General features: G+C 43.4%; 1 protein-coding gene across 5 annotated transcripts in view; it reads right to left on the bottom strand.

Moving 5' to 3' along the window:
• TRAF3IP2 (TRAF3 interacting protein 2) overlaps nt 1-26249 on the bottom strand; it is a 46762-nt gene that overhangs the window by 6922 nt on the left and 13591 nt on the right. For 3 of the 5 annotated variants that reach the window (XM_032275016.1, XM_032275017.1, XM_032275019.1), the window contains exons 2-7: nt 24694-25509; nt 13090-13282; nt 8502-8680; nt 6067-6155; nt 2149-2217; nt 929-1045 (exon numbers count right to left, since the gene is read on the bottom strand). In XM_032275016.1, the coding sequence (XP_032130907.1) occupies nt 929-1045; nt 2149-2217; nt 6067-6155; nt 8502-8680; nt 13090-13282; nt 24694-25501 (1455 nt within the window). In that variant the 5' untranslated portion in view covers nt 25502-25509. Of the gene's footprint in view, nt 1-928; nt 1046-1524; nt 2125-2148; nt 2218-6066; nt 6156-8501; nt 8681-13089; nt 13283-24693; nt 25510-26249 lie in introns of those variants that run through there. The other 2 variants (XM_032275020.1, XM_032275021.1) reach the window with 2 other exon arrangements.

The raw sequence follows: 26249 nt of genomic DNA, 5'->3' as shown, positions 1-26249 counted from the left end.
GCACACAGCCAGCCCCTCCTCCAGCACAGATGGGCACCCATTGGGAACTCTGCAGGACAGCCTGAAAGTCACAAGTGTAGCCCTGCATCCTAGCCAAGCAGAAACTGTCTCCATAGCATCTCTATAATCACAGGGAGCAGGAAGATTGCTAGCCCATAAAGCAGCCAGTTCCAAAGCTGGGTGATTGTTTCGGTCAGAATGTTCTAGTTTCATCCCATGCTGAGCAAGTCTAATATCCTACAGATTTCTCCCACTGATTTGAATTTAACCAGGCCCCATAGTTCCCCACCTGGCATGAGCTAAGAACACTCCCTTCCCTTGTTTAAGCATCTGATATATACCAGATACTTTCAAAACATTATTTCATTTTCACAACAACCCTGTAAGTATTAGCGACCCATTTTGTGAATAGGGACATTGAGGCACAAAGAGTTTAAGCAGTGGGGCTGCGGTCACACAGCCTGGACATGAGGAAGCCAACTTTAACCAAGCCCACCTGATGCAACGGCAGGTGTCCCTTTCACTACGCCACTGCTTTCTGAAAACGTAGGGCACAGAACATGATTCAGCTGCAGGAGCCAGCCCTCCACACCACCCTGTCTCCCACCTCCTAGGACTTCTTATTTGCTGGTAAACAGTCAAGCCATGAGAGCACTTCTTTCCAGAATCTTGGATCCCAGAGATCACAGATTGCGCTCCCCTCGTAACTGATAGGAACAACTGAGTCCCAGCGGTGCAATGACTTGCCCACAGTCCCTAACGTAGATGAAGCCAGAATCAACAGCCCCTCTCCTGACATGGCAGGTCCGGAGCTCTTCACCCAGCATCATGCTGCCCTCAGTTGGTGTCTGGGGAAGAATGGGACTTCCTTGGACAAGGTATCCATCCCCAGGGGACAGTGAGGTGCTGTGATCCCCTCCCCACTCACCATCCGATGAATGTACTTAGTATGTAAGCCATGTTCATCCTCGTCCAGCTGCGACTCAGCGCCTTCCACATCCTGTTTGTATTTGGGGCTGATTGCTACGATTATCATCACGGTCTTCTGTTAATGAGAGGGAGAAAGGCATGTTTATGGAAGTGTAAAGTGTAGTCCGTTTGGTGAAGGCAGGCTGGAAACTGGCCAGCAGGACCGTGGGCATTCTCTGACACACTGAAGGTGGAGGGCCAGGCTCATTCTCCACGGAAAGAGAAGCACTGGTCTCCACTCAGGCAGACCCTTGTCCCTGCTTCTCTCCTTCATCTCCAGCCCAGCCCCACCTCGAACATGCAGAGTGAATGACTCAGAGAGAAGCTCTCCTAGATAGATGTGCTTTTGCCTACCATTTTCCACAACCATCACTAATAAACCTCTAATGAAAGCCGCAATCACTGAGTGAGTCTGCGTCATGGCAAAAAGGCACTGCGACACCAACAGTGAGAAACACCCTCCCTCCCTGCAGCTGGATCTGAGCTGCCAGTCACTGCACTCTTGACTGCCCTGTCTTCCGCGTGTACGCATTAGCACAGTCAGTAGGAACAGACCCTTCAGCACAAATCAAACATCAGGCTTCAGACAAAGGGAAAAGCACAAAACCCCAGCCTGCTGAGACTCCCGTCCCCCACCAACTCCCTCGGAAAGAAGCAGCCGACACAGACACGCTGGCAGCAATCAATTTTGATCTTGTTAAACACAACGTGTCCCAGTGGCCGGTATAGATTCTGTCAGTGGAGAACAAATGACAGGGCTGCGCGTGGGCGCCTCGGGGGTGGTGTGCTGTGCAGCCTGCGAGGCTGCCCGGGAAACCTCTTCAGCCCAATTCTACAAAACACTTGGGGTGGCCTCAGATTAAATTGAATTCTGCTGCTCTCTCCCCACTTTCTGCCTTCATTTCCTTCTTTCCTATTCTGGTCAAAAGATTGTTTCCTCTGATTGTTATCAACCACCTGTGTCTGGTTTGACCGTTATTTCCTGCCTGTGCATGTCCGAGAGGGCGACCCCATCCTTCCTTTCCAAGTCTCTGCATGGCTTCCAACAAGGGAGGCTTTGTTGGGGCTTTCTCAGCTTCAGACTTAGGTGGGTATGCCAGGGCTGCTTTCATAAATCACTTCATAAGCTCATTGTCTTTCTCACCAGAAAACAATCTCTGATTTTTGGAATGTACTTACATCCCTAAGGTAGCGCTCCATCCATTTAATGATATCAATGCCTCGGATTCTATCCTCAAATATGTCAATCTGCAAGACAAAGATGTGGGCGTTGGCTCTTAGTAAGAAGTTCTCTCAAGATGCAGAGCAGGAGAAAACACAACACTATATACATTTAAAACTCCGAAACTTAACTAACGCTTTTTGCAAGGAGGAGCACATAGGTCTAAAAAACAAAATATAATTTTCTGAAAGTATTTCCTACTTCAACATTAGTAGGCATTTAAGTAATTAATACCATATCCATAATTAGGATATTGTGATACACATCAAAATATATCTATGGCTACACAATAATTATGTTTTTAAAAGTCTGAGGCGTACCATATACCACTGAGTTGGATGTAAGCCAGCAACATACATAAATTATACATCTGTAATTCAGAAATTTGAAAGGCAAACATAATTCTGGAATGTTTTAATGGATGTGTGGCATACAAGTAACTGAGATACAATTGTGGTGCTTTACTTGCATTAATGAGGTCGTTATTATGGTATTATGTCCAGTTTCGATCTATATGTTTCAAAAGGACTGTATGAAACTTGGAGCAGAGCCAAGAAACAGTCACAAAAACAATTACTGAAATGGAAGGGAAGAAGTTTAGGGTGAAAGTCAAGAAGTGGAACTCTTAGGCCTTGAAAAGACTGATATTTACTATTAGTGTTCAAGTCTTTGAAGGGATATTTTAAAAGGAGAAATATCAGTTAGTTTTTATTTTATAAGAAACCAAATAAGAAGTCCCTTCTTGGGCTCAGGCCTGTACTGCAGTGTGTGTGTGTGTGTGTGTGTGTGTGTGTGTGTGTGTGTGTGTACGCACACAAGTGTATGTTTACGATGTGCTCTTGATGGGAAGAGAGATTATATACTGGAATAAGTGACTCAGGGAGAGTGTCCTTGGGGAGGGGTTATGTGATTCAGCTACACTGCTCCCAGATTACTTGTTGTAAAAGTCACTCCAGGCCAGGCACAGCTCACATCTGTAATTCCAGCACTTGGGGGGCTGTGGCAGGCAGATCACTTGAACCCAAGAGTTTGAGACCAGCCTGGGCAATACAACAAGACTCTGTCTCTACAAAAAATTAGCCAGACATGTTTACATAAGCCTGTAGTCCCAGCTACATGGGAGGCTGAGGCAGGAAGATGGCTTAAGCATGGGAGGTAGACGCTGCAGTGAGCTGTGATCATACCACTGCATTCCAGCCTGAGCAAAACAGCAAGACTCTGTCTCAAATAAATGAATGAATGAATGTCACACCACTGTTTAGGACTGATCAAGTCAAGTCCCAGCCCTTTAGCAAGCTTTCTGTGCCATCCATGATCCATCCTCGCCTTTTTTCCCCACATATCCTGTCTACTTTACTACCCACATTGGTGGCCCTTGTACCCTAAAAGCACAGCACAAGCCCCACTGCTCTGTGATTCCTTCCAACATGCTAACCTCCTCCTCCTCACTTTACCTAACTTTACCCCATTGTTACCACTAATGTCACTAGACAATTAACATGTATGATAACATTCTTTTATTCATGACATGTCTCATTTATGTCTGCTGTGTCTCTTCAACCTGACGCTAAGCTTCCTAAGGAAAGAGACCCTGCCCCGTGTACACTGAGCTATCATATACATAGGGTACAGAGTTCAGAATATGTGTCTTTACATGAAAAATGGAATGGCTGTTATTTTGGTTTAGATGACTCCTGTTTTCAAACGTGGGATGGCCAACGACTACTCTTGAGAACGCTTTTGTAGCTTTCTGTGACTGCGTTGTTAATCCATTATTATTATATGAGAGAGAAACAATACAGTGTCAGGGTTGAAAAGAGACGGACAGCTTGGGCTCTATCTTGGCTTTGCCACTTCCCACCTATATGACTTTGGAAATGTTACTAAAACTCTAAATCTTATCATTTTCACTTGTAATACGTGGTTAATAAACTGATTTCCTAGGGTGGCTGTGAGGACTAAAATGAGTTAACATGGAAAAGGCCTATCATAATGCCAGGCAGGAAATAAGCACTCAATCAATGGTTATAATTGGTAGCTCATGCCTGTAATCCCAGCACTTTGGGAGGCCAAGGCAGGCAGATCAATTGAGATTAGGAGTTTGAGATCAGACTGACTAACATGGAGAAAACTTGTCTCTACTAAAAGTACAAAAAAAAAAAAAAACTAGCTGAGTGTGGTGGAAGGCACCTGTAACCCTAGTTACTCAAGAGGCTAAGGCAGGAGAATTGCTTGAGCTTAGGAGGCGGAGGTTGCAGTAAGCTGAGATTGTGCCACTGCACTCCAGCCTAGGCGACAAAGTAAGACTCCATCTCAAAAAAAAAAAAAAAAAAAATTACATAAATAAAAAAGGGTGATTATTGTTATTATCCAAGCACCTGAATTATTCCTAGCTACTGAGGTGAACATCCTGGGTGGTGCAATGAGCTGGGTGTCTTCCATCGGTTTCTCCAAGTCTCTCCCAAAGCCCACAGCTCCTTTCATGATCATTTCTCCACATAGCTACTACTGCGGGCTGAATTGTGCTCCCAAAATTCCTGTGTTAAAGCCCTATCTCCCAGTACCTCAGAATATGACTGTATTTGGAGACAGGACCTTTAAAGAAGTAATTTGGATATAATAAAGTGATATGGGTGGGCCCTAATCCAAAAGGACTGGTGTCCACAGAAGAAGAGATTAGAACACAGACATGTGTCCACACAAAGGAGAGACCATGTGAGGACAGAAGGAGAAGACAGCCAGCTATTAGAAAGGCCTCAGGATGAAACCAACCCTGCTGAAACCTTAATCTTAGGCTTCCAGTCTCCACAATTGTGAGAAAATTCATTTCTACGCTTAAGCCACCCAGTCTGTAGTACTTTACAGGAATCCCATTTAAAAAAATTGTCTCAAAAAAGTCTCCCCCCCACAAAATTGTCTTATAGAATAAAGAAAACTTCAAATAAAAACTCCTGTTAAACAATGCTAAATAACCTTTAAAATTGATATTTAGTTTCTAAGTATCCCTCTTTATCTATAGACATTTATATTCATAGATATTTCCCTTAATTTTTCACCACTCTTTAGAATTCACTAAAAGAGACCTAGAAGAGGGCTCTGGACAGGAAAAGTAGTTACCTCGTGTTTGAAGAAAGCGAGTCCCCTGAGTAGCACTGTGTGGTGTTTGATTTATCATAGAGAAAAATTTACATGGCTTTAAGCTATACTGTGTCAAGGGACTACGGGGGACAAGAGCAGTGTGTGTTTCCTGAGATTTGGGGGCCAAGATCACAGTGGACCTGTAGGGCTGGGTTAGGTCTGCCTCCCCTGGAACTGGATTAGACCAGCCCAAAACCCGGCCAGTATCGCCCATCCAGAAGCATCACTGTGTCAAGGTGTGGAGATGGCAGCTGTGCACAGTGGGGAATTCAGGCTGCAGGGGTTCTACTTCAAACCTCACAACCCAGTGCAGAACAAAAGGACCTTGTTAAATCAGCAGGTGACCATGGTGAAGCCTGCAGCTTCCTGCATTATGAGAAGATCCACCAAAGCGGGCATGATTGGTGAGAAAGGACAAAGGTGCAAAGTGCAGCAAGAGCCCGGCATTTCCTTCAGTCCAGGGGCCAGCGCATATGTGGTCACATTCGCACTGATCTTGCTGTTAGAGGTACTTGGGTCACACAGACAGCATGCAGGTAAAAAAATGCTGGAGACTTCAGATAGCTTAAACTCTGGAAAGTAATGATTACCTAAATCTATAAGCACTCAATGCATAATCACATAAATCAAAAATATTGTTTAAACCACCAACAGCTGTTGCACTTTTTCATCTTCTGCTTTTCTCTCCATTGTACTCACTATAACTGTTCAGTTACCTACTTGGACAAAATACTTACTGCAGTTTGGAAGCCATTTACCAACAAAAAGTTCACGAATTTCACCACCTCCATAGCTGTATCCATCGAATAAGTGATAAAGACTTTCCCTAAGAGGAAAGTTTTACATTTATTAGAAATTGGTCAAATTATTCTATTCTAAACAAACTTCTAAATTACATGCAGTATCTTTTGTCCTTCTAGAATAATAGGGGAAGCCTTGGGCTGGGTTGCTCTGAGAGCTTATGCCTGCATTGTACGGGTTGCTGTGCCCAGAGCACAGCTCCTCAGTCCCAAAATGCCAGGGGGTCTGTCCAAGGGAGAGCAGACTGCTCTTCGTGAATGGAAATCAGAGCGGCTTCCACAAGCCTAAGGGGGCTTCTGAAAAACCACGAGGCCATAACAAGAAATGCACCACCCAGAATCCGCGAGTTCTTAAGATCAGGCACCGCCTGGTTTCTTAGAGACACTTGGCCCCGTGCCCAAGGAATACTCTCACAGCAGGCCAAGAAGCTAAAACTTGCTAAGGGGCCACCCAGCAGTGTCTTCTTTTCATCTCCTGATGCGCTCCGCTGCCCTGAAAGCTCGCTCTTCTGACAAGAGCAAGGGGGAGGAGAGTGAGAAAGTGGTTCCCCGCTCGCTTCTTCCCTGCAATCCACTCACTTTTGGAGAAACGCCAGGAAGTTTGGAGTAGACCAAAGCACAGCTCAGAAATGTTAGTAAGAAAAACTTGAGCAGCTTGAAGGAGAGACACTGCCTCTGGGCAGTCCAACATCACAGACTCCCTCACTCATTCCGGGGTCAGCTTAGAGCAGCAGACAGTACCGTTTGGACAAGATTAACCCAGTGGGGATGAACCAGTGTTTTTTCAGGCTAAAGTCTTGGGGAAATTGTCTGGCTAGCATTTTAATGTGAAAGCTGAATAATCTCTGTGTGTTGGCTTTTAGTCTGGAATGGACCAGTTAAATCTCAGGAAGCCCTTGGGGCAGAGGATGGAGAAGAAATGGGGGCTGGAGAGAAAATACAAGTCTGTATCTCTACTGAGGTTTTTTGAAACACACCTCCCAAATGGAAGTATGTATAATGGTCATATTAACTTATTTAAACAGCCAGATATATTGATGGCACTCAATTTTCGTCTGAACACCTAACATTGACCCAATTCTCATGTATTTTAGGATTTCCTTTATAGATTATGGTAAGATATATATGATCTATAAACTGGTATCAGGACTATGACGTATGCAGGGCAGGATCTGTTCTCCAGAAATGCTCAAAATTAAAATGATTAAGATTTTAAGAAAGTGTTCAGAAATAAAATGTTTTGAATGAAAATAGCAACGAATCATTGTCATAGAAATCTTTCGGAATTGTCAATGACTAATCAGCACAGATCCCCCGAAAGGAATCAGCACATACAAAAGGCCTCATTTCAGGTTTGGTTCAAAAAGGTTCCCAGATTTGGAAAATGCATATTAGAATTACCTGAGCTTCTCTAGCAAGCACATCATGTAATAATTGCACAAGTGGTGACTATTTTCTTAAGATTTCTGGAAATTACTGTCCTGACTGACCTTAATATGAGAACATTTTGGTGGTATTTCAACATTTCTGGTTCTGGCAGTAAAATGTGGAAAAAGAATCATCACCTTACGCTTAGTCGAATGTTTCTTTAAATAAAAGGCTTAGTTTGCATTTGGTTGTCTTGCAGTTTGGAGAATGTGAGACCGTTTTTTCCAAACAAGATTGCTCATCCCTACAGGAAATGACCTCGTTCTTGATGGCTGCTGGTAACTTATGGTGAGAGGCTGGGTGCTTGTCCAATACCACATGGACATCCAATCAATTTACCCAGGGACAAGTCCACTCAAGAGCATCATTTAGAATAAGGAAAAGACATTGGGGTTATTTATTTTTGGAGTATGTGCTTAAGGCATCTAGAGGTAAGCAGTTTGAGAGTGTTACTAGTGGTGTCAGAATCACTAAAAACATTCATACAAAATGCAGGTTACTTTTTAAGCAAAAAAGTGCATTTTATTTTAGTGTGTCTATGAGAAATAGCTGAGGTTATGAGGCCAGGTGCAGTGGTTCACACCTGCAGTCCTAGCACTTTGGGAGGCCAAGGTGGGTGGATTGCTTGAGTCCAGCAGTTTGAGACCAGCCTGAGCAACATGGTGAAACCCCTTCTCCAGCAAAAGTATAAGCAAATTATCTGGGTGTGGTGGTGTGCCCTCGTAACCCTAGCTATTCAGGAGGCTGAGGTGGGAGAATCACCTGAGCCTGGGAGGCTGAGGCTGCAGTTAGTCATGATCACACTACCGCATTCCAGCCTGAGCAACAGGAGTGAGACCCTGTCTGGAAAAAAAAACCTGAGATATGGATGAGTGATCATCCAACCATCACAAAGTACAAGAAGTGACAACAAGAAGGAGAGAACGATGTTGCAAACAACTTACGCAATTCTTCTGGCAAATTGCTTGTTTTTAGAGTTCCTCTGGCTGGAGGGTTGCTAGGGGGTCTAGGCACAGCAGCTGGGGACGGAGGCTGGGGAACATGTGGTCTCAGCTCTGCAGGGGACTCCAAGGACTCCACAGGAGCACCAGCTCTATTAGGTGTTTGGTGGTATGGCTGGTCCCTAGAAAGGAATACATTTACAGTCAATTTTCATTTTTTACAAAGGCAAACCTTCAGGGACAGAAAGCCTTTTAGAACTATGGGAAGATCCCAGTGGGCTACCTCTCCTCTGCCTCTATTCTTATCTGAGACAGAAGGAAGAGGGGAGCTCCACAGAGTTTTAGTCAATAAGCTGTTCAGCTGGCGGCCACATGTGAAGGCCCGTGCTCCAAGTTGTAAAAGGGAAGCGGGATTTGATTACTCTATTCAAGATTTGTTTAACTGGAAAAACAAGTCTCATGCACAGGGCAGACAAGGTCACCAACAAAACAAAGTAGTCTGACAGGTGACACAGATGGTTGATGTTATAGGCATTCAGGTAAAAAGACATGACTTTTAGCTCATACTACGTAACATTTAATTATGTATCAAAAGGTAGAGAGGGTCATGCAGGTTTAGAAGTATTTGTACCATTGACATATGAATGGAAATCTGATTTTGAAGACCTTTTAAAGAAGTTTCTACCATATTAAGTAGCATCTTTATCATTTTGGTTGCCAGTATTCCCATGAACATTCTGCTGAGACAGACAATCAGATGCCCATCTGAGATCTGGCGGGCAGAAGGGAACGGACAGCACACCTCTGCCGCTTCTGTGGTTTCTGTCGGTAAACACAGTGACGAGGTGCTGAGTTTTCCCCAGAAAGCATCCCAGTGTCCTGTTACCAGCTTCACAAGCATCAAGGGCAGGGCATGGACATCCATTTTTCATCAGTGGAGATCTATCTGGCGCAGAACAGATCCAACCATTGCAGTGGTCACAGCAGCGCTGGCTTTCTGATTCTGTGCCTTCCTGACTGCCAGAGGAGGCAGCCTTTTTGGTGGTCCTGTTCTGTGGTATTGCGCTAACCGGTGGCGGGGCTAAAACTGTCTCTCTAGTGTTTTATTTCTCAAAAAAAGATTCTGAAGCAAATGTGACAATATGTTAACATTCTTAAAATCTGGGTAGTGGGAACATGGATGCTGTTATTTCTTGTGTCTTTGAAACTGTGTCATATTATAAATTTTAAAAAATGTTTTGACTATAAAATCTCTATGTATATGCCCAGTTTTTGTAGATTGTTGCTTATGCTTTTCATATTTTTACCCAAAGAGTAATCAGAAATTCTGAAAGTCTTATATAACAGGATTTAAAATAAAATTACACAGAATCTCAACTGTACTATATTTTGAAAATATGAATGCTTAAGATTATTATTTTATATTTTTATTAATATAGAGAAAATAATTTCTATAAAATATGCTTTCATCTAATAGGGGAATCCCATTCCATATTTTTTTCTTGTTTTCTTTTTTTTTAAATTTCTCCAAGAAAAACCCATTCCATATTCTTTTGCATTAAATTCTTTTATACCAAAAAAAATTGTTTCAAAAGTTGCTTAGATGTTATAGAAGATGATTGCTTATATGATAAAGAAATGTTAAGGCCTTGATAATAGTCAAAAATGTCTGTGTAAAAACAATATCATGGAAATTAATGACAGAGTAAACTTTCCATATTAAAGTTCTCTTTCAAACTATCAATAAGAGAAGAATTCGCTTCTTTTTGTTTCTTTTTGTTTTGTTTTTTTTTGAGACAGGGTCTTGCTCAGGCTGGAGTGTAGTGGCTCAGTCACAGCTCACTGCAGCATTGACCTCCTGGGCTCAGGTGATTTTCTCACCTCAGCCTCCCGAGTAGCTGGGACCACAAGTGTGGGCCACCATGCCTGGCTAATTTTTGTATTACTTTGGTAGAGACAGGGTATCAACATGTTGTCCAAGCTGGTGACGAAATCCTGGCCTCAAGCGATCTTCCTGCCTTTGGCTTCCCAAAGTGCTGGAATTATAGCCGTGAGCTACCATGCCCAGGCTCAGTTGGATAGGGGGGTGTGTGTGCGTGTGTGTGTGTGTGTTGTTTGTTAGTGTTTGAGACAGAGTCTCACTCTGTCACCCAGGCTGAAGTGCAGTGGCACTATCATGGCTCACTGTAGCCCTGACCTCCTGGGCTTGGGCAATTCTCCTGCCTCAGCCCCCTGAGTAGCTGGAACCACAGGTATGTGCCACCACACCCGGATAATTTTTGTATTTTTTTTTGTAGAGATGGGTTTTTGCTACGTTGCCCAGGCTGGTCTCAAATTCCTGGGCTCAAACAATCCACCTACCTCAGCCTCCCAAAGTGCTGGGATTACAGGTGTGAGCCACCAAGTTTACCTGAACTTATTTTTCATTATCCTAAATGATAAAATAAATCAAGAAGACCATAGCAGGCTTAAATTGATGCTACAAAACCAATTACTCTGTATTATCTTTGCAACTCTTTTGTAGGTCTAAATTGTTCAAAATAAAAAAATTTAAAAATTACTATTCTCTTTTCTATTCAACACCAAACTCATTTCATAAAGATGTTTACATTTTATTTCCTTGGAATTTTAGATATTTCTTCTGTAAGAGTGTGTATCCTGCTATAAAATCACGTTGTATCTCATTCCATTGTTTAAACTTTATGTATTTATGGTTTAGAAAAATAAGGGGTCTGGCCCAGCCCAGTGGCTCACACTTGTAATCCCAGCACATTGGGAGGCTGATGTGGGTGGATCACTTGAGGCCAGGAGTTTGAGACCAGCCTGGGCAACAAAGTGAGACTCTTCCTCTGCAAAAACTAAGAAAAATTAGCCGGATGTGGTAGCGGACACCTGTAGTTCCAGCTACTTTTTGGAGGCTGAGGTGGGAAGATGACTTGAGCGTTGAAGGCAGAGGTTGCAATGAGTCGAGATCACACCACTGCACTCCAGCCTGAGTGACAGAGTCAGATCCTGTCTCAAGAAAAAGGAAAAAGAAAAAAAGGGATCTGTCTAGAAGAAAATATGAAGGTTTGTGGGCTTCTGAGCAAAAGGGAAAGCAGGCATGTGCCTCTTCACCATTGTTAATAAAGTGGGCTTTTTTTCTTTCAATGCAATTTTCAAACCAATTACCACTTTGTGTATTTCTGAAAAATCCACTCTAATAAGAACTTCATATTTTACTCTATGCTATAAAAACAGAATCTAGTTTTAGAGTGGCATATAAAAGTTGTTTTTGAGCAAGAGTAAACATTTAATCTACTTTCTTCCAAATATTGTCATAAATGAGGAAGCTCTATTTACATGAGTTTTACCTGTGTATTTTAGATCCATAAATTAAGAGAAAAGGAAAACCTGATGGAGAGTTCAAAGGGAATAAGGGGAAAAAATGATTAACGAGTTGACAACTGAAGTCATGAAAAAGCAAAGTTGTTTTTCTGAAGAAGCATAGGAGAGACCTAAGAATGGTGCTCAACATGTATAATTTTTTTTTTTTTTTTTTTTTGAGACAGAGTCTCGCTCTTGTTGCCCAGGCTGCAGTGCAATGGTGCAATCTCAGCTCACCACAGCCTCCGCCTCCTGGCTTCAAGTGATTCTCCTGCCTCAACCTCCTGAGTACCTGGGATTACAGGCATGCACCACTGCACCCCGTTAATTTTGTATTTTTAGTAGAAACGGGGTTTCTCCACGTTGGTCAGGCTGGTCTCGAACTCCTGACCTCAGGTGATCTGCCTGCCTCTGTCTCCCAAAATGCTGGGATTACAGGCATAAGCCACTGTGCCCGGCCGTGTGTGAATGTTTTTATTACAAAAGAAACTAGTAGGCCAGGCGCAGTGGCTCACGCCTATGATACCAGCACTTTGGAAGGCCAAGGTGGGTGGATCACTTGAGCCCAGGGGTTCAAGACCAGCTGGACAACATAAGAAGACTCCATCTCTACAAAATACACAAAAATTAGCTAGACATGGTGGCCCATGCTTATAGTCCTAGCTACCGGGGGGCTGAGACGGGAGGATGGCTTGAGCCTATAAGGTAGAGGTTGCAATGAGTCAAGTTCGCACCACTGCACTCCAGCCTGGGCGACAGAGTGAGACCCCATCTCAAAAAAAAAGAAAAGAAAAAAACAGGTAATTGTAAATTTTGATGGGAAATTGAATTTAAAATTTTAAAGTAAGAAATAGGCTTAAACAGGAACAGACTAGACATGTGAAGAGCTGGCTAACAGTAGAAGTCAGCCATAGTAAAAACAAAAATCTATTTTGTGGACTGAAAGTTCAGATGATGTGAAAATAAAAGAAAGGGGTGTAACTTGGAAAACATCCGAAGAGTCTTTCTTGCAAGAGAATTTCGACTAGTCACTAGTGGCTTTCTGTCTGATAAAGAGATCCTTGTCAACCAGCTTCCGTTTCCTCCTGACCTGAAAAGTCTATATTGGGTGTTCCACTATGTGACTTGCTCACTAACATGGGTTAGCAAACCTGTAGAGAATTCTGTTATATCTTCACTGCTTTCCATGTTTAAAACGTCTGAAGGTTGGGCCTGTCATACTTACTGGTACCTTGGAAACCCTGGAAAGGAGCAGTCTCTCTGTGCAGGCCTCCCTTCTTGGTCCCAGGGGCTGGGATAATTCAGGATAACCTTCTGCACAGGGTGCAGGCCTCTCACACTGGCTCCAGGCAGGGGCTGCCCAGGCAGAGCCGGCTGAATCACTTGCTGGTAGGCTGCTCGAGGGTAGTCATGGCCATCTGTAGGTGAAGACAACAAAGAGAATAGGGAACATCAATCCTAGCTCCATGCTAGGAGTGGAAAGCTCCATGCTCATTTGTGTCTTGATACCAGCTGAGGGGTCCAGATATCTGTTACCACCTCTGTGATGTTTGCCATATTTCTCCACTGTTAATTACTTGACAGTTTTCTTGAAATTCACTTTGTCCTAAATAAAAACATCTGTGAATTCACCAGTTCGGTATTCGAATGGAAAAACTTTTCAAAAAACTCTACATGGGCTCCTCTTTTTGTGGGATACTTAGGAAAATCCAACCATGAAGCACCTCTTTGACACCACTGTTCCTACCATAATTTCCTTCATGTCCTACACCCAAGGCTAGGAAAAATTATCTGTATGATAGATGTGGAATCACTGCTCTGTCCTTTCCTCCCTTAAGTGGACACACGTGCATGTGCGCGCGCGCGCGCACACACACACACACACACACACACACACACACACACACACTCCACTCCTCTTAAGAAGAGGTAAATGAATGAAAACTTGGCTCATCCTCCTGGGAACTAGCCAACCAGTTGGCAACACCCCCCAACTTCCTTGGTCCTCTCCTGCTAGAGCCTATGTGCACTTGGAGCCAGGGCTGTTTGAAGAGGGCAGGGCTCAGAGCAAAGCCAGAGCTGGCAGTGACTTATGTGAATGTGCAACCGGGGAGAAAGTGGGTCCCAGCCAGGACCAGGAGCAGCAGGGTCACCAAGGAAAGGCAGCCTGCCTGACCAGGAAAAAGAATGTAACTAAAAGCCCAGAGGAGAGATGCAGGGAACCAAGTAGGGGTGAGAGGGAAGAGCTCTGAGGGAATGGCCCAGGTGCAAAGGGGCTAAGGTGTTAGGAAATGTGAGGACTGAAGAGAGCCGAATGGTAACCCTGCAAGATGAACAGTGAGCACCTCCTAGTGATCCGAGCACTGTCCCCGCTACCCATATAGGCAGTAAGACGATCCAAGAGGAGGCATAACTAGTTAGGACCAGAAGGAACCTGGTTTTTCTTTAAAAAAAAAAAAAAAAAACTCTCATTGGTCTTAACATTTTTTTTCTGATTATAAAAGTAATAACCGTGTTTGCCTGCTGTGTAGGTAGGATACAGACAGGGATGCACAGCAAAATAAAACTGGCAAGTAAACAGAAAAGTGACTGGTAAGGTAGGTTGAAAGCAGAATGGGGAGGGTGAGAATGTGGCTAATAATTGTATTCTTAAGGTAGGGTGTAGTGGCTCACACCTGTAATCCCAGCACTCTAGGAGGCTGAGGTGGGCGGATCACTATGTTGGCCAGGCTGGTCAGGAGTTTGAGACCAGCCTGGCCAACATGGTGAAACCCTGCCTCTACTAAAAATACAAAAATTAGCCAGGCATGGTGGCAGGCACCTGTAACCCCATCTACTCAGGAGGCTGAGGCAGGAGAATCGCTTGAACCTGGGAGGTGGAGGCTGTAGTGAGCCAAGATCACGCCACTGCACTTCAGCCTGGGCAACAGAACAAGACTCTGTCTCAGGGGGGAAAAAAAAAAGAACTGTATTCTTAGTTTGGTAAAGCAGTCAGGAGCCATCTACATTTTCAAAGTAACATTCAGGGGAATGACGGCCTCAAGTACAGAACAAAAGACAAATAATATGCACATTCAGTAGTGTGGCCTCCTCCAGGTTCCCACTGTCTGGACTCAGGAAACTTATTTGGGTGACCTGGCGATGTGCCCAAGCTAGTCTCTCAAACATGGTCAGATTCCCTGGACTCAATCTATTATTGTCTGCTTTGACCCGTGACACCAACTGGGTCCTTCCGATCATGCTTATTCTGGCAAAAGTGACCACGCCCCTCCAACCCAGACTGTCTCCTGGCAGGACCCCATGACCCTTGTCCTGATATTGCTTAAGCCTGCTCATGACAAGTAGTAGGGGCTTAAAGAAGGGGAGGAGGAGAGAGGGATCTGCGTAGGTCTATCCCTGCACCTGGCTGACAAAGGAGACCGGGACTTGAAGGGACAGCCCACAGAGACCCCTGTAGCCTAGCACAAGATCTACTGCACACGCTTCGCCTTGGGAGCCTTCTGGGGGCAGGGTGGATATATTCCAGGGGGTCCACATCACCAGTTGCAGTTTCAGGGCAACAGGGCAGGTCACTACTGCTCCTTTCCCCCAGTTTAAAAAACAGCAAAAAATGCCACTGCTATCAGGTCCCCAGGTAGGGGCCAGCCCTGCTTTTTGACGAGCCTTGTGTGGGCAGGCCCTTTACAAACCCAGCTGTAGATAGACCCCTCCAGAGACCTCCCATTGCACTTACAATCCACCCTGCTTGACCAGGTCCCAGCCCCTGTCAATCTTGCCTCCCACTGCACTCTCACTGGCTCACTAAGCTCTGGCTTCATCTTGAATATCCCAGACTTGTCCTCTCCTTTGGGACCCTGAGTTTGCCACCCTCTTTGTCCAGAATGTTTTTGCCCTAGGTTTTCACAGACTGACTCTTGCCACTCAGAGCTCAGCCCAAATATCACCTGTCCGAAGAGGCCTGCCTCTTCACCCAGTTACTTTATCCCATTTCCTATTTTGCTTTCTTCATAGTTCCTATCATGAGTTTGCATAAGTAAGCGTGACTTTTACCTGTCAACTTCTTGCCTGCCTTCCCTACTAGAATATAAGCTCTGTGAAGGCATGGACTGTGTCCTCTTGCCACCACGTCTCCAAGAATAGTACTGGCACCCTGGGAATGCTCAATAGATGAATGAATGAAAGCTCAATAGTTACGAAGCTGACTTGAAGAAAAAGAGAAGCCATTTAGGACTGCACAATCTATTACCACTTTCTAGGGCACAGGTCTCCTAGACCAGGGGCCCGCAATTCCCAGGCCACAGGCTGGTATCAGTCTGTTGCCTGTTAGGAACCAGGCCACACAGCAGCAAGTGAGCAGTGGGTGAGCAAGTGAAGCTTTGTATTTATAGCCGCTCCCCATGGCTTGCATTACGCCTGAGCTCTGCCTCCTGTCGGATCAGCGGCAGCATTAGATTCTCATAGAAGCGCGAACCCTATTGTGAGCTGCGTACTTGTACTCGAGGAATCTAGGTTGCATGCTCCTTATGAGAATCCAATGCCTGATGATTTGTCACTGTCTTCCATCACCCCCAGGTCTAGCTGCAGGAAGACAAGTTCAGGGCTCCTACTGATTCTAGATTATGATGAGTTGTGTAATTAATTCCTTATATATTACAATGTAACAATAATAAAAGTACACGATAAATGTAATGCACTTGAATCATCCCCAAACCATCCCCTGTCCCCAGTCTGTGGAAAAATTGTCTTCCATGAAACCTGCCTCTGGTGCCAAAAAGGTTGGGGACCGCTGCCCTAGGCTGTCTAATTCTCACCTGCTGTCCATTTGTTTCGGGGGTATTTTTGGTTGTTTAATCGGTGTCTCCCTCCAGAAGCAGGAAGGAGAAAGACAAGGTAAAAGAGGAGAAGCTTTGCCAGTGGCCTTAAAAGCCTTTATGAGGAAAGGGCTGAAAGTATCTTGAGAAGTTTTCAATGTTTGAAGCCATTTTGCTTCCCATATCCATTAATGAATGACTAATAATATTTTATTTGGTTTAAAAGGACTACCAAGCTCTAATCATAGGGGTTATTTCTTTTCCAGAAAGCTGTTAATCAAAAGCCTTTGAATCAAGGTCATATGATTTCTAACAGATTATTTCCCACACAACATGTTTTTGTCTCATAGCAACAAATCATATCATTAAAATCACCAAAGCATGTGGGCTAAGTGATTAGCTGTAACTTTCAGTTCAGAAACAGCCACCTGTGGTAAAAGTTATGCCAGTTTACGTGAGCAGATGAAAATGATACACCTCATCAGTTTTTAAAATTAGGGTACTGACAATGTAGTCCTCCATGCTGTCCTTTTATTGTTTGAAAACAAAGGAAAGCTGAATATCAGTGGACCAATAAAAAATAAGTGTTCCCTTTTGTAAGTGGAATTTGACCAGCTTTGTCTGGAATTTGACTAGTTGTATGGAAAAAGTTCCTAAATAGGCCGGACACACCTGTAATCCCAGCACTTCGGAAGGCCTAGGTGGGGTGGATCTCTTGAGCCCAAGAGTTCGAGACCAGCCTGAGCAACATGGTAAAACCCTATCTCTCTACAAAACATACAAAAAAGTAAAACAAGAAAAGTTGCTAAATCAAAACAATGTTTATCAGGTAAATGACCATCTTTTTCATTGCTCAAGTTTTAATCATTCATTTTCATTATTATAATCAAGGCTTGCTAATTTAGTTGGGTACTTTTTTTTTTTTTTTTTGAGAAGAGTCTCGCTCTGTCACCAGGCGCCAGGCTGGAGTGCAGTGGTGTGAGATTGGCTCACTGCAACCGCTGCCTCCTGGTTTCAAGCAATGCTTCTGCCTCAGCCTCCCAAGTAGCTGGGACTACAGGCACATATCACCACGCCCAGCTAATTTATTATATTTTTTAGTAGAGACGGGGTTTCACCATGTTGGCCAGGATGGTCTCGATCTCTTGACCTCGTGATCCGCATGCCTTGGCCTCCCAAAGTGTTGAGATTACAGGCGTGAGCCACGGTGCCCATCCTAGTTGGGTACTTATATATATAAAATAATGGCTAACATTTATTGATCACTTGCTACATGTCAAGTACTGTTCTAAGTTCCATATTCAGAAGTATAGAGTTCAATTTTCCATTTTCCTAAAGCAGTTGAACTCAGAATAAAAATCCAGATTCCTCACCATAGCCTGCCCAGCCTTCATCTTCTAGCACTCATTCTCTCCTTGCTCACTCTGCTCCAGCCCCACTGGCTTGCTTTTGGTATCTTAATGACATTACGCTCCTTGCTTCCTTGACTTTCTCTTTAGGTTTCAGCTAATATATCTGCTTAAAGAGACATTCTCTGGCCAACCTACTAATGTCTGTTCCAACACCCAGTTACTTCCCTTGTAGTGCTTATAATTTGTCATTCTGTTTCTGACTTCTACTTCAGCTCTATCTCTCCAGTAGACTGTAAATTCCATGAAGACAAGTTGGGTACTTATATATATATAAAATAATGGCTAACATTTATTATAATTATAAATGTACATTGCATTCACCACGTTATACCCAGTGTCAACCAGATGACCTGGAAACTATTTGCTGAATAAATTGATAAGTGGATGGATAGGTTCTATTTCCAAATTTCATTGACTCCCTTCTTTGCTTCCCTCCCAGACACACACACACACACACAAAAATGACTTTTCTAAGTCTTGACATCACAAAGACTCTACTCATGACTAAGGCTCACTCCTTTCCCCAGGAAGTAGAGAACAGATTTCTTTTCATTCATTCAACAAATATTTATTGAACCTTGACGGCTAGGTACTTGGTGAACAAAGATAAATAGGATACAGTTCCCTTGGGAGTTGCTCAAAATAAATGGAGAAAGAGAAAATCTGTGTGTCTGTGGGTGTCTGTTTTTAAACACAGATCCACACTAGTTAGTGTATGAGAAGGGGAGACATATGAGTCGACAGCCACCTACTTGAGAATCGCTGTTCAAAAATAGCTTCCCTGCGGACTTGTCCCCAGTGCCTACAATTCCATCAAGAGAGCTTATTCTGTAGGGGAGGAAAGGTGGGTGATGTGATAGACAAATGATTTGCTAGCATGGTAACTCCTCAGTTCAGAGGCAGTGTTAATCACAAGGCAGAAATGAAAATCTTGCACAATCACAAATGGGCGCCCAGGACTGTATGTTATTTGTCGATCCTGTGATCTTCTTGGCTTGTGTACACATGATCTTCATGTTACTGGGCTTTTATCACTTGGCATGTGTAAACCAAATCCTAAATGAGGTTTTCCATTTATCAGTCACAACATGCAACATTTTTCTTCCTTATTAAGAATGGTATTAAAAGAGTTTATGAGAGAGCAATAAAATCTGATTTTCAAGTTGTCAAAAAACATCGTGCTATAATGCCATCAGTTTAGCCAGGAAACAAAATGGCCAATATAAACTGTTGTAGGAACTCCCACAGCTGTAAGCAGCTGTGGTTCCTGAAAGGCAACTCCTTATCATTTCTTCCATCTGGTTTATTTCTTTTCCTCACTTTGATTGTGCATGCATTCTAGCACACAAATGATCACCTTTTTTGGTCCACAGGTGCAACTGTACCCATGTACCCACAGTTTTATTCTACTCAAACTCCTTGGTAGAGAATGCAAGAATTTCATAATAAAATGAGGGCTCTGTAGACTTAATTCTCTCTCTTTTCCCAATATATTTGCATCATGAGTTTCATTTGATTGCACAGCCATGAACTCCACGCTGGTGACCTTCAGTGGAAGGATTCGGAGGCAGCAGGAGGCCGACTTCTCCAGGGGGCGGGTGAGGAGAAAACACAGACTTATTCCCTTATTTTCACCTACTTTGAAAACTTTTTTTTTTTTTTTTACATGAAAGGGATGACCAATAACCATTTTCACTTTAACTTACAAAAAGCTTAGATATGCAATTTGCATGGTGATCATTATTTATTTATATATTCATTAACGGGTAAGGAACTAATGCTCTCTTAAAGCCGAGTAGAGCCACGTAGCCATGGTTTCCAACTGCACAAGCATCCCTTAGGTGAACAGCTCTTTTGAAGTGGTTTTGTTGGCAATTAAGAGCAGTTATAGCCCTGACATGAAACTAAGCATTTGTACACCTGCCCTGAATGCTTAAAATCGGTGCCAGTGAGCGGGATCTGGAAGTAGAGGGGCATGCTGCAGAACTGGGCTGCAGAATTATTTAAATGAATAATAACAATAATAGCTAAAAGCTGTTAGTATTGAGGGCTTACCACCAGCCAGTCACTTTCCTAGTGCCTTTAATACATTATCTCATTTAATCCTCACAGCAACCTTTGTGGGAGTCATTGCTGCTGGAAGCCTCATAAATATTCTAGGGCTGTAATGCCCTGCAGAAAACACATCAGCATTGGCAGCCCTGACCCTCTTCTCCGTGGTTAGATGGGAGCCAAGGCCACGGGACATGCAAGGTGAATTAGGGCAAGCTTGCCTTCTGTATGTGCTCACTTCCCCTTTGTTCTTTTCAATTTTTACTCATTTCTTAATTATAAAATACCTGTTTACTATTTTTATGTTTTTTATGTGTTTTTAAGACTAAGTCTCATTCTGTTGCCCAGGCTGGAGTGCAGTGGCACGATCTCAGCTCACTGCAACCTCCACCTTCCGGGTTCAATCAATTCTCATGCCTCAGCCTCCTGAGCAGCTGGGATTATAGGCACCTGCCACCACACCTGGCTAATTTTTGTATTTTTAGTAGACAACATTTCACCATATTGGCCAGGCTGGTCTCAAACTCCTGACCTCAAGTGATCCGCCCACCTTGGCCTCCCAGTGTGCTAGGATTACAGGTGTGAGCCACCATGCCAGGCCTGCTATTTTAAAAAATTAATAAAAGTATATGAAATTAGAAAAAAATAGACCTGCCTCCTCTTAATTCCCTGCTCCCCTTCCTACCAAGATCACCATTAGATCCTTCTAGACTTAATATGTATATATAAACATATATAGTTAAAAATAAACATGGATGCGATCATCACTGCAGCTCTTGCTTTTCAACTTAATCTTTTTGACGTCAGAATGTATATTCAGTGCAACGTGGGCCTAGTGGTCCATTGTATACATAAATCACAAATTACTTATCTGGCCCCTTATTGATAGGCATTGTAGTTGTTTTTGTTTTTAACTTCAGTGCAACAATCCTTTAACAAACATTCTTGTTTTTGTATTTGTATATGCTTGTTTAATGTTTCTGCAAATAGATTCCTGTAAGAGAAACCGCTGGGCCAAAGAGGAAGCACATATAAAATTTCAGTCGTGAAACTGCCTTCTGGGAGATTCCACCAATTTACACTCCTATCAAGAGTGATTGGGAATATTCATTTCTCTGTAACTCCACCAACACTGGATGATGCCCAAAGCTTTTATTTTTGCACAACTAATCAGGGAAAACGTATCTCTAAGAATTTTACACTTCTTAAATCTAATGATGTTGAGCTTGGTTTAGTTCTCATGCTGGCTATTTGTATATCTTCTGTGAATTATTCCCATCTCCTATCCAAGTTCTCTCCCCTCTGCCTTTCAATACCTCTTTTTGCCCTCAGGATCCTAGATGTCTCTCTCCAACCCCACAACAGAAGGAAATAATACAGAGAGCAAGAGGATGGTGAAATGATGAATGAAAGCAGGTGCTGAGGCAACAGACACAAAAAGTGTTCCCAGTCAGGAGTGTTTGCCTTTTAAAGGAGCCTGCCCCACTGTGGCAACGCTCACCTCCAAAGATGGCTAAGGGTGCCATTTCAGCTCCAACAACAGGAAAAGTACTTTCCAGTGGGAAGTATTTTCCAGAGGGTCCTGGGACCTTCATTATAACATGAGTCAATGCTTTTTTTTGTCTATCACAATGAGGCTTTCCCCTGTTAGCACTCAGTCAGTTGCTTGGGACTGTATCACAAAGCCTTAAGTATTCACACTTCTTTGCATTAATCTAAGGAATTAATTGGAAGTAAAACATGTGTAGGCAATGTCTGTCAGAGCATTGCTTACTGGATCAGAAAACTGGAAACCATTTTAAATGTCTGACAATAAAGAATAGGTTAATAACAATTTGGTAGATTCATCTGATGAAATACAATGAAGCAGTTTTAAATGATGCTGGAATAAGTACATTCAGTGTCACTGAAAATTATTTTAATTTTACATTAAAAATATATGCAAAGGAAAAAACACTGAAAATTAATATGTCAAAACCCTAAGAAGAAATTCTATTTGGGTAGCAGAAATATGAAAACTTATTTTCTTTTTTGAATTTCTGGACATAGTCCAATTTTGGGAGTGACCAATTATAATAACCAGAAAAATTATCTTTTTTTTTTGAGATGGAGTCTTACTCTGTCGCCCAGGCATGATCTTGGCTCACTGCAACCTCCGCCTCCCAGGTTCAAGCGATTCTCGTGCCTCAGCCTCCTGAGTAGCTGGGGTTACAGGCGCCCACCACAACACCTGGCTTTTTTTTTTTGTATTTTTAGTAGAGACGGGGTTTCACCATGTTGGCCAGGTTAGTCTTGAATTCCTGACTTCAGGTGATCTGCCCACATCAGCCTCCCAAAGTGCTGGGATTACAGGCGTGAGCCACCGCACCTGGTGAAAAATTACCTTTAAATGCAAATAATAGAATGTTAAAAAGTAATTTATGGTATTATTCTCACAAATTATTCCTTTTTAACCTGGCAATCACTGAGAAACATTGCCTTGACCTTGCCAACATTCAGCTCTCAGTGATTCACACTTAAGGGAATCTACCACCACACCCACCCTATGACAGGGCACTTAGAGCAGGCGGTGGCATCCATGCGCTCCCACTCTGTTGGCTTCCCAACATATATACACTAGGTCCCAGTTTTAGGCATCAGGGGCTTTCTCCCTCTCCAGCCCAAGGCCCCATTCTCTTCACGCACTCCTGCTTCCCCAGCCCCTGCCCTCATTCCTGATCTCACACTCATTCTTACCTATTTCTTCCCAGTGTCTTCTAAGTTACATTTCTCTATCTCCTCTGTTTTCCCTTTTTTTGAGTTAAGAATTACTGTGTTGCTCTCTTCTCTTCAGGAAGCTTTACATTTAGTATACATGTAGAAATATGTAAATTATGGTTGATTACAGCATTTGTGATTATTTCCATAATTTATTTTAAAGTTGGGCATCAGGCCTTTGGTCAGGCACTTCCTACACTCTTTGAATTACTTTGAGAGTTTATTTGCTAAGAAAAATATCACATCTCACAGTGCTGTGTTTCACCTGGAAAGCCCTATTGTTATTTTCCAGTGGTCTCAGCAGAGATTTAATATCAAGAATGGTGGTAGGGAAAAAAAATGGTGATAGAGCCTTTATCTCAATCTAAGACTTTATCACTTTGAGAAATGCTTACTTCACTAGTACATATGATTTCAGAAGTAGTTTGAGAGTCTAGTATGTGCCAGACACTGTACTAAATGCTGGGGAATTACGAACTGAAAGTACACGTTTGCATTTGTGGATGCGCAAAAAGCTTGCAGTCTGCAAGGAGAGGAGACAAGCAGATAATTAGATGCCTTTCTGGCATGAGGTATCCCCACAGGGCCAGAGCAGCAGGGAGTCAGGCCCTGAAGGAGAACATGATCTGGGAGGTTTCCAGAGGTACACCTGAGCTAAGGCTCAAAAAATGTGTCTGATGGTGGTTGTACAACAGTAAATACACTAAAATTTACTGAATTTTGTATTTAAAATGGGTTAAGGGTAAACCTCACAGTATGTAAATTAGATCTCGATAAAGCAGTTTTTTTTAAAGGTGTACAGAAACTGGGTCAAACACACAAGAGGGGGAAGAACATCCCAGAGAGAGAGAAGAGCGTGGCAAATGCATGGAGATGTGAACCATCACGACGAGCAAGGGGGCTGCCAGTCTTTGAGTGGCTGGAATGCAGGGTAGCTGTGGATGGCTCAAGCATCCAAAAGGGTTTAAGCAACAGAATCACAGAAGCAACTTAATTTTTATGTAATGGCCCAAATCCAAGAGTCTCAATGACATTCTGGGCACCTTCTGGTTTTTTGTTTTGTTTTGCTTTGTTTTTAACTAAAAGCCCTTTCTCTGCCAAGTCTAAGATGGGGAAGAAACATGAAGAGAAGAAAGAACCCATCTGCCCAAGAATCAGAACAAAAAATACATTTTCTAGAAATCATTTGGGTCATCTCTCTGCTTCTAGGCAGGCTTGTTAAACTAACCCAGAGAGAGGAAACTGTTTTGTCCTTAAAGATCCCTAGAGAAGGAGATTCCAAGTGGGACATGCTTTAGGCTAAGAAAAAGCATTCTCTGTCGGGTGTGGTGGCTCATGCCTGTTATACCAGCACTTTGGGAGGCTGAGGCAGGTGGATCACAAGGTCAGGAGTTCCAGACCAGCCTGGCCAACATTGTGAAACCCCGTCTCTACTAAAAATTTTAAAAAATTAGCTGGGTGTGGTGGTGTGCGCCTATAATCCCAGCTACTCAGGAGGCTGAGGCACAAAAATTGCTTGAACCTGGGAGGCGGAGGTTGCAGTGAGCTGAGATTGCACCACCACACTCCAGCCTAGGTGACAGAACAAGACTCCATCTTGGAAAAGAAAAAGCAAAAGCATTCTCTGAAGGCCCTTTGCAAATCCAACCACATATGGAAAGCCCCTAGGAGAAGCAGAATGCCCTCCCAGCATTCTGACCTCTTCGTGCCGGTCTAGTGACACAAAGCATGGATGTGAGTCCCTTGTTTCTTTAGTCACCCAGCCCAGAATGCCCAGAGGAGGTAAATATCACTTACATGGCACCTGGAGATCGGGACTTCCAGGACAACGGTAATGATAGTTCCATGGAGCATGTGGGGAAATACTGGCAGGTAGCATCTGGGCACATGCTGGATACCTCTGCGGTTCAAACTGAGGGAACTCCCTGGACCTGAGAGGTCCGGGTAGGTCCTGTGGGTAACACACGGAGGTGAGGGGCAGGGGCCTTTCCAGCTGCCTGATGCCCAGGACATCCTGGGGCTGGGAATCATATCCCGTATCTATGGTTGGCAGATCCAGGCCTGCTCGGTTCCTGTGAGGCTGGGGCCGTTGCACCATCTCCTGGCTACCGCCCAAGGAGTCTTCTGAGGCATTAGGTAAACTTTGGTCTGATTTGTCTGAGTCATGGCCAGTGTCAGGAGAAGCTGCTGAAAGCTGAGATCCCAGCCATGGATTACGTTTTTCCATAAATGAAAACTGATGCTCTGCAGGGAGGGCTCCAACCACAGACTCAGACTCGCTGACTGCAGAGGACCCAGAAGGGAAAGCTTTGCCTGGGTCTGGGTGTCTCCTGCAGAAGCTGTCTTCACTGTCCTCCAGAACTTGAGTGCGCAGGCAGGTGACCTGCTGGGATACAGGCCGCTGGTGATTTGCAAGTTTCAGGGTTGGGTGAGCTTGAGAATTGTGAGGCGTGGTGGGTGCAGACAAGCTGTTGGGTGCCATGTTCCTTATATTTGGAGCAGGTGGTTCTGATTCCTCTTCCAGGGAATATTCTGGGATTGGTTTCAGCAACTGACTTGGGTATGGTTCTGATTCATCAACCTCCACAGGAATGCTTCGGCTCATTCTAGCTTCTGGAACAAGAGAAAACATGCCACGGCCTTAGAAGATAGATCAATTCTTGGAGTCCTCCTTTTATGACCTTAAGGGGCCTGGTTCAGGATGTGGTTTAAATTAACAGTGAGACACCAATGTGCTTGCAGAGCCCTAATCACATACAATTGTTTACTTATCCTCCAGGCAAAAGCACTAATGCTTATTAAGATATTTTATCTGGAAGGCAATTCAAAGAATGTGATTGGACCATCCTGTGGTAGAAATCATTTACCAGCAAGGGGAAAACACAGATGAAAATCAACCGCCAAGTATTGAGGAAAGAGAAATTATCATAATGTGGGCTGCTTTGTGTGTGCTTGGAATACATGATGAAATAAATCTTAGTAACTGATATGGGATTGGAATGATCTCTAAGATATATTGAGTTTTTTTAAAAAGGCAGGCACAGAGCAATGTGGATACCATGCTGCTATTTTGTGTAAAAAACGAGAATGTGTGTATGCGTGCATATCTGCTTGTATATGTATAAAACGTGGGGAAGATACACAGACATTGCTACATCGGTTGCCTTTGAGGATGGAGTTAAGCCGGGGGAGAGGAATGGGAGGAAGAGTTTTCACCTTTTGAACTTTTATAATTTTGTTCCATTTGGCTATTGCCTAATTTTAAAAAATAATAAAAGAGTTTTTCTTGAAAAAGCAAAAAAAGAAAGCCCAAGTTTAAAAAAACACATTGAAAAAAGGTCAGAGTGACATTT

The sequence above is a fragment of the Sapajus apella genome, unplaced genomic scaffold (assembly GCF_009761245.1).
Source record: "Sapajus apella isolate SASKATOON/1434 unplaced genomic scaffold, GSC_monkey_1.0 scaffold6, whole genome shotgun sequence".
Classification (NCBI taxonomy): Eukaryota; Metazoa; Chordata; class Mammalia; order Primates; family Cebidae; genus Sapajus; species Sapajus apella.
The sequence above is the reverse complement of the archived record's forward strand: the minus strand, read 5'-3'. Positions and strand labels throughout refer to the sequence as shown.